The sequence below is a fragment of the Orbicella faveolata genome, unplaced genomic scaffold (assembly GCF_042242905.1).
Source record: "Orbicella faveolata isolate gen_17 unplaced genomic scaffold, um_ofav_v1 contig_46, whole genome shotgun sequence".
NCBI lineage: Eukaryota > Metazoa > Cnidaria > Anthozoa > Scleractinia > Merulinidae > Orbicella > Orbicella faveolata.
This window is the reverse complement of record NW_028301576.1, coordinates 30,568,522-30,581,343: the sequence shown is the minus strand read 5'-3', so window position 1 is coordinate 30,581,343 and position 12,822 is coordinate 30,568,522. Positions and strand designations below refer to the sequence as shown.

Below are 12,822 nucleotides of genomic sequence, written 5' to 3'. Positions count from 1 at the left end.
CACAGTCTGTAGTCTTTGATGATGGCAGCCGTGTAAACTCTTGCTATCATTTGACTAGCAAAAGTCGGATAACTTTCACCAACGCTGTTACTTCGAATCTTCCCGTACACCTTTTGCAGTTGTCACCATTTTCCAGAATATAAACGAATTTAGAGAAGTTTTTGTGAGGAAATCTCTTTCGCTTTCCACACGTGTTTCATTCAACTTATGAACACCGCGCCTGAAACTTTCCCGCCTTTCAATTTGGACATTTGGAAATGGAAAGACGGCGAGAGACTGGTAAAGAAAATAATTCAATTGGAGTGACCTTGGTAACTAGAATAGGTCCATTTTCAAAATGGCGGTATAATTTGAGGGTTTCCGTGAAGATGGCCATCACTCAAGATGGTTTATCACAACTCTTGTCATCGTATGCTTCTGATGAGTCTGACGGTTCAAGCAGTGAGAAGGAGGACTCAACTAGAAAAGAAAACCAGACAATTGAATCCGTGAAGGTGAAAGGAAATCCACACAAACCTGACGATGCAGGTTGTGAGGTTCAAAGGTTAGCTCATGTAATCTTTGTATAGCTTCAGTGATCTTCAGTCTTCGTCCATAAAATGAGTGTAACAATCGTCCACATGTTGAAACTGTAGTCGCTCGATATAAACTGTAGATTCTGACTTTCGTCCTACCCACCTGGAATACCCCATGTATACTGACAATAGGCCTTATCACGGTTTTCCACGCAATCTTGACCACAGGCGGCCCAAGCTCACAAAGTGAGGAGTTTTTTGTTTTTTTTTAATCTTTATGCGAACGTTCAGCGCGCGAAACGTGACACGGTCACTGCCGACATCTATTACATAACGAGCAAGTTTGGTTACGTGAAACATGACCTTCGTCTTGCAGTATGTGGTGGTGTTATGTTACAGCGGTTTGAATTTATAAAGGTTTGTATTGGGAAAAACGGTAATCGACATTATAGCTGAAATTTTGGTATTTTTGCAATAAAAATAACTCACCTCAATGCCTTGTTGTCTTTTCTATTGTCATCTCGCTTCTCAGCTCGATCCGAAGCCTTTTAAGTGAGTTATCGCTTTTTGGTTTTCCTCTACTAAGAAAGGGTAAAGGCTACACACTCGATTGTGGACTGACCCCCGCTCGAAGCGAAAAAAAAAACACTGAAATCCTGCCAGCCACCCCAATTCCTCCGCAGAATCATAGTACAGGTTTAAGCGCTCCCTTGCAGTTAAATTCCAAGCCAAATTCATCTCCACAGCGCACGATACAAAGCTCTGAATCAAGAAAGCTAACCATCCGGAATCAGTGATCATGCTGCCGGCACCATTCGTGGACACATTCGAAACCCGAGCGGAATGCCGGGCTAACAAATTGACCCTGACCAGGGGAAGGGAGCTCACAGTTCTCGACAAGCCAGGTACTTTGCTCCACGGTCCCCTGTCTCACTGCTGTAAGGCTACCCTCGCAGTGTTCGAAGTTCGATAACAACCTAACCAAAAAGTACTTTTGGATCAGCTGACATGCTTATATATAATCACAGTTAGTAACTATGATATAATGAACTTTGAAATGCCTTGTACGCGAATTACAAAATGCGATTTAAAAATTTTCACAGCAAATATTACTCACCACGTTTTCCATTGAAAATTCGAAGTCATCCATCAAAGCAAATCTAGTTAAAACTTTGATGGACAATCCAACAATTAGACTGACATTGCCGGTGCGAACGAAGTACTTTTTTTCAAAATTTGTAAACATGTCTAGTCATTGCTTTGATTGGCTTGTCACAACAATGCTCCGTCGGCAGCCTGGACAAAAATCTTTCCAGGGGACTGTGGAGCAAAGCACCTGGCTTGTCGAGAACTGTGCGCACCCTTCCCCTGGTCAGGGTCAATTTGTTAGCCCGGCATTCCGCTCAGGTTTCGAATGTGTCCACGAATGGTGCCGGCAGCATGATCACTGATTCCGGATGGTTAGCTTTCTTTGATTCAGAGCTTTGTATCGTGCGCTGTGAAGATGAATTTGGCTTGGAATTTAACTGCAAGGGAGCGCTTAAACCTGTACTATGATTCTGTGGAGGAATTGGGGCGGCTGGCAGGATTTCAGTGTTTTTTTTTTCGCTACGAGCAGGGGTCAGTCCACAATCGAGTGTGTAGCCTTTACCCTTTCTTAGTAGAGGAAAACCAAAAAGCGATAACTCGCTTAAAAGGCTTCGGATCGAGCTGAGAAGCGAGATGACAATAGAAAAGACAACAAGGCATTGGGGTGAGTCATCTTTATTGCAAAAATACCAAAATTTCAGCTATAATGTCGATTACCGTTTTTCCCAATACAAACCTTTATAAATTCAAACCGTTGTAACACAACACCACCACATACTGCAAGGCGAAGGTCACGTTTCGCGTAACCAAACTCGCTCGTTATGTAATAGTAGATGTTGGCGGTAACTGTGTCACGTTTCACACGCTGAACGTTCGCATAAAGATTAAAAAAAAAAAAAAAAAAACTCCTTGCATTGTGAGCTTGGGCCGTCTGTGTCTTGACAGGTAGGCAAAGCGGTCAGAAATTGCAGTGTTTGTGTGGGAATCCGATGGTAGATAACTTTTTCCAAAATTGAATTTTACACAATTTGTGAATGAAAACATTAAAATATCACGTAGAAGATTGTATTCACCAAGTTTGGAGGATGTAGCTTGGCTAAAAGACTCTCTGTTAATTTTTGTGTCTAGTGCTTCTGCACTAGACACAATGTAAAAGCGATAAAAAAGATAGGTAACTACTTTGTATATTCAATCAAATTCTCTCGTGACAAACTACACAAAGAAGAAAACCCAAGTCTTGAAGTGAAAATGTGTAACCAGATCGATATGTCACCGTTACTTGTCAGTCTACTAGAGCGGGCACCCAAGCAGTCTAAGCAAATATTTGAACCAATCCTCTTGCAACGAATATTGGCATCACAAAATCTTTGTATTATGAAAATTAGCGTTATTTGAAATTCTGAGCAGTGTGGTTCTGAAGTGTTTGTGAAGAAAGGGGTGAATATTTTTGCTTTAGCTGGTTTATTAGCATCACTAAATCCTAGATTAGCCTCATTACGAATTTACCGTCCCTTCAAGACACAGTGGTTTTGTGTCAAAGTATTCGCAAAGAGAGAGGTCAAAACATGTTTTGAGTTCACCAGTGCTTTCTATCTTTTATTGACCTTTATTATGTTTTTCTTAAGAGATGCTTTTTCACTCTGCCATAGGTTTCAGATTACTCATCAATGCGGAGGACTGAAATACTTTAAAAGATGCTTTCCAGTTTTAGATCGATCTTGGCCCTATTGAGGACAAACTGGATATATAAACAATAGCCTCCATTTGGCGCGAAAATATGCTCAGATGTTATCTGCTTCGAAAAGTGAACACTTTTGCAAGAGCAAAGCTCAAGAAAAACTGTGAACTTCCAGGAACAGATAATGTCCAAAGACAAATATCTGAGCATATTTTCAAAGTCAAGCGGAGGCTATGGTGTGTATTATCCTTCAAATATTTTTCGCAACATGCACAGTTTTGAAAATTGGGGAATATTCGCAGATATCCCCCAGTTTTAGCAGGGGCATATTCGGTCACATGATGCGTTTAGATCAATCACGCGCGAGTGAAAATATTTGATGGATTATAAATAAACAATAGCCTCCATTTGGCGCGAAAATAGCCTTGGATATTTGTCTGCGGACATTATCTGTTCCGAGAAGAAACCAGTTTTCTGAGAGCATAGCTCGAGGAAAACTGTGAGCTTCCAGGAACAGATAATGTCCGCGGAAAAATATCTTTACTTGAAAAACTGTTTGCAAGTACAGAAAATGTAGCTTCTTATCACGGATATAATAATTTCAAATTTTGGCAGGTCTTATTACCTTTTTGACTGATTTGTAACAGGCTAATCACCACGGGTGGATTGGCACATCAAAAACGAAGTCTACAGGCTCCTCTGTCCCATCCCGCTTGCTTTGCTCACCAATTTTTTTTCTTGCACTTGTTAGGAGTCTGTTTGCAGGCTAAATGGAGCCTAAGGTTACTGATATATTATTATAATGCAAGTGAAGTACAGTGTAAGATATCTGTACATCTATGAGTGATCAGCTCCCTTCCATAATAAATGCAATTTCTTATTTGAAGATCTCATACTTTCCTCACAATCATATTTGCTTAAAAACACATAGGTAATGTTACACATGCATTCGCAGAATTTGCTGATAGAAAATTTCTTCATATTTTCATTTTTAAACAGAGAGATACTACCACTTCCTAGAGGAGTACTTGACATGTTTAAAGAAGGTAAATAAAACAAAGATTTGTTGCTCGTTCTGTAAGCAAAAGTTCCCTTTCTGAATTGTGTAATGCTTAAGTGCTGTTAATTATTTGATATGGCTACAACTTGACCAATACATGCTGCATGAGGTTGAGGACTACTTGTTCTTGTTTCCTATCTGTTTGACAAAAAAGCAATTTTATTTTTCTGTTTTTTGTTGACTTTATTTTGATTTTGTTTCCCTTACTTGTTTGTCTTAATTTGTTTTCTTATTTTCAACAATTCAAAGTAGGGTCGATTTTTTTGTTTAGAAAATGTCCAAATTTTAATCCAAAATTTAGAGCAGAGATAAGCTCTGAATGAATGAGATCTTTGATCAAAAACATAACTCACGTAAAAATACTCATACAACTTAAAAATTAATGTAACTTAGAAATCATTTGCCTAGATAACAGATGTGTTGCCTCAGCATTCTCAAGAAAAAAGCTAATACATAAGATCACAAACAATTCAAATAGGCTCGTTTTATACTAGAGATGGATCATATGTCACAACAAATCATCTGTCTAGTATGATAATAATATCTAGAGACAGCTCTCAGTTTAGTCAGAATGGGTTACATAATAAGTTGTAGAATGGTTAAACTGTAGCTTCTGGAAAAGGTTGCTGTGGCGTCATTCTTTTAAACATGTATTCTTGGCATAATAAATTGAACCAAACAGAATGAAAAACTATTTGTACTCAACCAAACTTCAACTGTTTGATTGTTTTGTGATGGATTCAACAAACACAATTTAACTCCAACTTTTTTGGTGAGTCTGATGACTGTACTCAATCAAGCCAATTGAACTCATGTGCTTTAATTTTATAAATAATCCAAAAGAAAAAAGAATTCACAAATATCGATAATATAGATCTTTATAATTGTAAGATATTTGAAAGTTCATAAGATGTTGAAGATAATGCTAAGAAGCATTAACAGGATAGCAAATGAAAAGTTCTGCCTTTGTAATGCAAACGTTGTCACTCAAGTCCTGAATGAGCTGAACAGTAGTTAAAACTGTGTGTTGATGAGTAAATGGCTAGATTTTTTGGTGAGTTTGATTGTATTTGATTGCCAAACCCATTGATTGAAATCAATCAAATGATTAAAGTTTGACTGGGTTCAGTTGATAACGCTGGGATTGTTCACTATTTGTTGCTGCAAGCAAAGACAAGACAGTAATACTAAACAATAATATTCTGAGCTACTTCATTAGCGTGGAGCCTTACCTATCATAACTGCTTTCAGCAGCTCTCTCTTTTATTTCTTTCAGATTCTGCACCAGAGGATGAGCCATCTAAACATGATGGACGAGTAAGAACATTTTCACACTTTCCTGGTAACTGGGCCATGCATGTGTTCATACCTTGTGAGTACTATGTTAGTTACTGGTACATCATATTCACCTCCACTTTGATAAGGTTCTTGTTACAAGTCTACTGTATTATTAATAGACAATATTACAGAACAGATATAAAATCAGGTAATCAACAATACTGAGGCTATGTTTTGTCTTGATAGTCAAAGCCAGTGTACATTTTGAGAGTCTTGTGGTATCTGTAGTTGAATGTCTGTCAGCGGCGATATCACATGAGGTCCACATGATACCATGCGATGAATTACACATGAGTGTGTCCAGAACTGTTCCAATCAGACATTACTGGATTGATCCAATTGTACAACAGCTTAAGAATGGTCTCAGCACTGTACACAGGTAACCCACTCAATATACAATATATTATACACTGTAAAATCAGCCGGACAGTAGTCTGCATAGCAGTCATTACATTCCAAAATGAAAAGCAGAAGTGACACAAAAAAACTAGGAAGGGAGCAGGGGCAAGGAAGGGAAGAAAGTGTTTCTGCTCTTCCTCACCCCTCCTTCCTCACTTTTGTGCCCTAAGACTTTGCATGCTTCCCAAGCCTTTCATTCACCTCTCAGGTGCTTGGGAAGGAAACGACTACTGTGCAGGTTACCACACAGTATTCTGTAAGATGGTCAAACATTTTTAAAATTTTTATTTTTTTTTTAACTTAGTACAACGACAGAGAAAAAAAAACTACTTCCAATACGATTGAAATACGATTGAAATGCTGCAATACAATACTGAATACTTGCACTATTTACAATACTCTACTCTTACAACACTTACACTACTTAAGAATTAGGAGATACACGACATACATACAAATAATTAGATTACTTACAATATAATGGAGTACTTACAATGCGCTATTTACTTAAGTACTTTTTAAAATTATTTACTTGTTTATTTGTATAATTTTACAACACACACCAGCAGTGCAGCAGCATCCTAATATTTATTTACAACTAGATACTACATGTAGATTCTTGACACAATTTGGCAACATTTAATTGTTTGTATAAAGTTTGATGTGTATCTTACTCCAGCCTACCATTGTTTACAATTTTCAGTTTTGTGTCAGCCTTGCAGTGTCCTGAAGTGTACACTAATGACGAGAAAACAAGGTAAGGGAGGCCCTCTGTCTCTAGCTTAAACTAGTTACCGTGATATTATTGTCAGTCGACATTTCTTGCAATGTTGGTTGAAAGAGTTTTGTGTCAAGTAAAGGCATATTTTTTGTTACCTGATGATGTCTTCTTGCCAATGTATGTTTTGTCTTGGACTGACTACAAATGTGTGGTAGTTGTTGTTGTTGTTGTTGTTGTTGTCGGCATTAAATGGAAAATTGACTTCGTGTTGTTTGTTGACATCAGATTATAACAATAGCATTCCATGATGTTACAAATGATCTATTGCCATCATCATAAGCAGTGATAATTGTCTTGCAGAGGGAAATACATGATTAGCATGTTGGAATTCATGGCATTGTAACATATCACATCCAGTGATCTTGAGCTCTGTGAACTGGGGTCTAAAAACTTACAATGGTATTGCTTGGTTTTGTGTATTTCAGATCATTTGTAGCACTGAAAATCATGTCAGAATACAAGAAGGTAATAAAATAAACATAAACACTGTTGCATGATGTAGTTAACTGCGAACAGTGTATGCCCCATCTTGGGATATTCAGGGGCAAATAATTGGGACAGGTTAAGACTGTTTTAAAAGCTGAAGTGTGTGAGAAAAACAATTTATTTAAGACTGAATCACTTTTCTTTTAATACTATGTTTGATTTTTCTTGGTCTATTTTTCACTACTGGTTGTCAAACAATGTAGTTAAAGGCGTGAATAATGATCCATGATTACATGGTGTGTTACTGTGATGGGTCCTGCGTAGATGTGGAGTTATCTGTCAAGGAGGATTGAAAGAAAGAGTTGTTTGTTGTACTTAAATTTTACTTTACATAAATTTGCATTAATTGCCACTCATACATTTGGCTCTCAACTGTGCTTTTCTTTGTTTTGTTTTTCAGTTCAAAGATATTGCTCATGTGGTAGATGAAATCTTTCAAGAATTTTCCCTGCCTACATTCTACAAGGTACATTGTACTAGTCAAAATCATAGTTAGTTTTTCAGTTATTTGTTTACAGCTAGAAACTTATAGAGAGATTCCTAAAGTTTTCATTTGTGAGCTATTCAATTGTTTCAAGCAGTTACAAAATCGTTTGTTAGGTATGTAGTGTGAGATCTTGTAAACTTTTGAGGAGGATCTGGGTGAAGTTAATTGACAACTGAGAATTGGCAATAATTTGAACTGCTGGCTGATTGGAGAGATGCTTCAGGACTATCCAGACTATCTATTGCTAAACAAGTGTAACCACGCAAGCTATTTTTCCAAGAGTGCTTTTGACTGAAATGGTGCCAAATACACCTTTTTCCAAAATGGCCACCATTTCAGTGTTCCTCTGTTTGCTTGCAAATTAGCCCTTGTTGCCTTGTTTAAGGAAAAATATTCTTTTGAATTTCAAGTTTAAGAATGAGGCAACAAGGAGTATTTTGGAGGCAAACAAAAGAACACTAAAATGGCGGCCATTTTGGAATAAGGTGTATTAGTGGCGCTTTTCAAGGAAGGGCGTGTCAGCTTACATGAATGGCTATGTGATGTTTTGACATGAAAGTAATTTTGTAACAATTTTTTTGCGAAATGGGGGGAAAGAGTGGCTGGTGTGTGGTAATAAAATTAGAGCACTAAAAAACTTCTTTAAGACTGACTTAGTGGTAATTACAAAACAGGCAAATTATTGCTTTGGTTGTTATGATTAAGTATTAAATTTCAGCCATCTTCTCTCGTTGCATACTCAGAGAGTCTTCCTCAAGAGTAAGCGACAGGAGAAGAAGACTTAAATTCAGCTCACTGAGTTAATTCTTTAAGGTGATAAGAAATACTCATTAAGTCGTCAAATGGTTTGGAATCACACTGGTCGATAACTAATCAATTAACGAGATAGGTGCCAGATAAAATATTGCAAAATCAAGTGAGTAGAACAAGTAAAGATTAACTGAGATCTCAACACTGAAGGACAACTGAGAAACTTTAAATTGATAGCTGAGAATCCAGCACCACATCCAGGCTATGTTTGAGAATTTATTGATGTTTCCTAAAGGGGCTTAGTCACAGTATTTTGAGTTATTTTAGCCACATCCAAAATTACCTTTTAATGGTAGGAAACCTGAAAATAACAGTTTAATAAGATAGAAAAACACCAAAGAGAGAATGATAAACCATTAAGGAACAAGGATGGCTAAGGATGGAGAAGATTAACACGGATTACAAACAACGAATTTGAAAAATTGAGGCTAAACTTTTCAATATGCGCAAACCGTGACTGAGCTCCTTTAAGGGTCGCCAAATTTGTTTTTTTTTCCCTTTTCTCTTTGGCTTTCGTATCCCCCTTAATTTTAAAATTATTTGCTAGTGGAGAATTTAGACTGAAGTGAAAAAATAAGCCCATTCTTGTTTCATCTGTTTGTAGAATCCATCATTTCATGTGAGTGTTGCATGGTGTCTTGGGGACATCTGTTCTGAGAACACAGACGAAATCCAAACTAAACTCCAGGTAAACATATTCATAGGGACCTACTCAGCCCCCGGGGGGATGGTACTCCGTTACATGTGCTATATAGGTATGTAAGGCCCCAAAGGGTATGGTTTTTGAGTGGTTTTTGTATGAAAAAGGGTACAGATTTTAGTCTGAGATAGGGTAAGTTTTTCACTCTGGTTTGACATTAGGCATTTTGTTTCGAAGAAACTATTTTTCCGCATCAACATTGCCAAATTTGTAGCCCTTGTCAAATGTTTATGCAAATGTAAGGCAATTCTGGTTAGCTGCCATCATATATTAGACTGCTGTGTACTGGGGGATCGATTTTTCGCTCAGGTCTGAAATAGGATAAAGAAAATCACAGACTTTTGTCTGAAATAGGTTACAGGTTTCAAGGTTCGGGCCACACGCTTCCACCAAAAACTTTGTGGAGTACCCCTCCCTGGTGTAATGATTGGCTCAACCTTGATGGATGGGGTTCCTTTTTGTCTCGGTGAAAGTTCTGCAAAAATTTGTAGTACGACTTTCTTCGAGCTCATTGTTGGTGAAAACTGTACCGTGAGCTTTGATACCATCCAGTCCTACCGCTGCTAAAACAAATACATTTCGTTTTGTAATCAGCCCAGACTGTGCTTTAACGGACGTTCAAGATGGTGGTACATTATGACGGAATGCAAGACAAATAAAATGCTCCTAAGACATATGCTATACTATTCCAGGATTGTGTCTTTATTGTTGGAACCCAGGAATCTACTGCAGAATAGCCCTTTTCGCGATTAACGTTTCTCATTTGCATTTCAGTATAATCCAACATGTATGTGACGCTATTTTGTAGTTTGAGCCCGAAATTGTCTAGCGTCCACGTTGCATTACATAGGAATGCAAATGAGAAAATCTAAGGACTATTTGATCGAAGGCAAGAGAAGATCAAGGTACTAGACCTTTCCCGCATTCCAACAAACAATGCCTCCAAGTCGAGGTCAGGGTGGACAAAAATTCAGCACATGTATAAAAATGTCCACCCCAACCTCGCTCTGGTGCCATTGTTCAAACGCACTGAAGTGGAATGCGGGAAAGGTCTCTTACCTATATTTTGTCTTGTCAATGGGGATTTCAATACGAAAATTAATGGTCACGTGATTGTCCTTGCAGGACGTGTTTGATGCTGACATTTGCGAGAAAGAGGTCGCCAGATCGTTGGTATTGGAAGTGAAGGAAGTACATTGTAAAATAGGAAATAAACATTTTGTGTTTCCTTTGGATGCCACGTGATTAAACATGCCAGTGCAGATGTCATGATCCTCAGTGGAGTTGCCCAGTCTTCATATCTTAATAATGAGGAGTGCATTCATTGCAGCAGTGTACTCCACGGCAAGCTCAAGATAAAACAAGAGAAATATCATAAATTGATGCTGGCTACAGTGAGCGACAGACAAAGAGCAAAGGAGATTCCAATTTGTTAGGCGTCTGAAATCACGACTGAATTACACCAAGTTGTGCCTGCGTTTTAGACGTGGTTAACCATTTGCCAGAAAACTCAAATGTCCGTTGACGAATTGTCTGCTCATGGCCAAGAGGTGCCTGTCAGTGTGCAGACTCCCCCCCCCCCCCGCCCCCTCCGCCACTTCCCAAGCCCCCCAAGCCCTAACATAGTGATTTTAGCTTTTCTTTGGCAAGTCACGACCGTCGTTACTTTCGGATTTAGCTGCGTTGCGGAGGGCACAACAACAACGACAACAACAACAACATCTTTATTTTCTCAATAGAAATGTATAAACAATAGCCTCCATTCGGCGCGAAAATATACTCGGATATTTGTCTGCGGACATTATCTGTTCCGAGAAACGAACAGGTTTCGAGAGCGTAGCTGGAGGGAAACTTTGAGCTTTGAGGAACAGATCATGTCCGCCGACAAATATCCGAGCATATTTTCGCGCCACATGGAGGCTGTGGTCTTTATTATCCTGCAGCACGCGCGGCTTTGAAAACTGGGGATTCCTCAGTATTTGATCACGTGACGTTTAGACCAATCGGGCGCGAGCGAAAATAATTGATATATTTTTTGATATATGTAGCATGTTACAGATAAGGTGACGATTGTAATCTAAGGTTGTAATCGCTACATGTAAGTCGATCCATCTTAATGATGATAATAATAATAACAACGACAACAATAATAATAAAAAAGAGGTTCTCAAAATCTAGAGAGAAATAAGGGATGAATCTTGTTGTAATGTATTTACATAACACCAAGCCGAGCCATATGTTGCCGTGGTTAAAGAAAGGTTTTTCAGGCGACTTACATTCTGTATGCAAAAGGTTTCCTGGTAGTTTGAATGCGTCAAGGTATAGGCGAGGGACATCATTCCTTCCGTTTGGTGAACTTTATAGAAGGATGTCACGTGGCTTATCTGGAAAGTATGTTAACAGTGTAAATGCTGTCTCAGCTAAAACACGCGAAAATACGTCTGCGTTCGCAAGCCACCTGAATATCGAGGCAAAAATTCCGCTCTTAATATTCTTGATGAATTAAGTCATCTGTAATCAAATCACCTTCATATAATATGTCGAATAATTCTTGTTCTCGCATTTTGATTGGTTCTTCGAATTCATTTTTTGTTTCTTTGTAAAACAAGTAGATTCAATGTTGCCGTGAGTCTATTCAGTATTAGTATAAATCTACTAGCGTTCTATCACGAATGCTGTTCTCTGATTGGCTATGCTACTCTATCTATTCTGTGATAGATGGTAGCGTAGCAGTGTGTCCTTGTAACAAAATGACGACCGCTTCTTGGCATTTCGAAGTGTCTGCGAAGAGAATGTAGAGAAAGTTTTGAACGAGTAGTAGATTTACACCAAAACAATTAGATTATGAGCTCGGGATTTCTATGCGTGATAGTTGACGAGGGCGCAGAAGACGTCAAAATTTGGTGAGAACGTCAGTGACACTCGGCTATCGCCTCGTGTGCCACGTTTTTGTTCTTGACACATTTTGACGTCATCTGTGATCTATTTCTGAACAGACGCATGGCAACATGGCATGTGTTTCCAGAGCAACTTTTCCTCGTGCCAAGACCCCGCTGGCTTAGAGGAACAGGTAGGTCTGGGGGCGAGAATGAAATTTTGATATCGTATCTCTAGGATTCTAAAATGAGCACAATTCTTCCCCACCCACCCCCTGTGAAAAATGTCTGTTTTCTCGATAAAGCACCGGTTTTCTGACTGAAAACAAGTTAAAAATTCTCTAAGAGCGGCTTTCAATTGAGTGTCGAAAGTAATCAGGCAATTACTTTGGTTTTGGTTTTGGTTTTGGTTTTACTACGCGGTTTATGATTAGCTGAGTTGTCTAATTGGTATTAAAGTAATTGGTTTTGGTTTGTTTTTACGACACGTAATTGAAAAGCGCTCTAAACACATCCTCAGAATTAATTTGATGCCAAGGAATCTATGCCACATCGGGGTGGGGGGGAAGGGGGGGAGGGGTACTACGAACGTGTATTTTTGTA

General features: G+C 38.5%; 1 protein-coding gene across 1 annotated transcript; it reads left to right on the top strand.

Annotated features, from left to right (window-relative positions):
• Nucleotides 1–313: 313 nt before the first annotated feature.
• On the top strand, nt 314–11,535 carry LOC110059786 (U6 snRNA phosphodiesterase 1-like). Its single transcript, XM_089277142.1, has 9 exons — nt 314–544; nt 4,282–4,328; nt 5,619–5,714; nt 5,867–6,059; nt 6,783–6,836; nt 7,286–7,325; nt 7,747–7,812; nt 9,248–9,331; nt 10,469–11,535. The coding sequence occupies exons 1-9, from the start codon at nt 369–371 to the stop codon at nt 10,586–10,588; spliced, it is 876 nt and encodes a 291-aa protein (XP_089133268.1). The 5' UTR covers nt 314–368; the 3' UTR covers nt 10,589–11,535.
• The last annotated feature ends 1,287 nt before the right edge of the window (nt 11,536–12,822 follow it).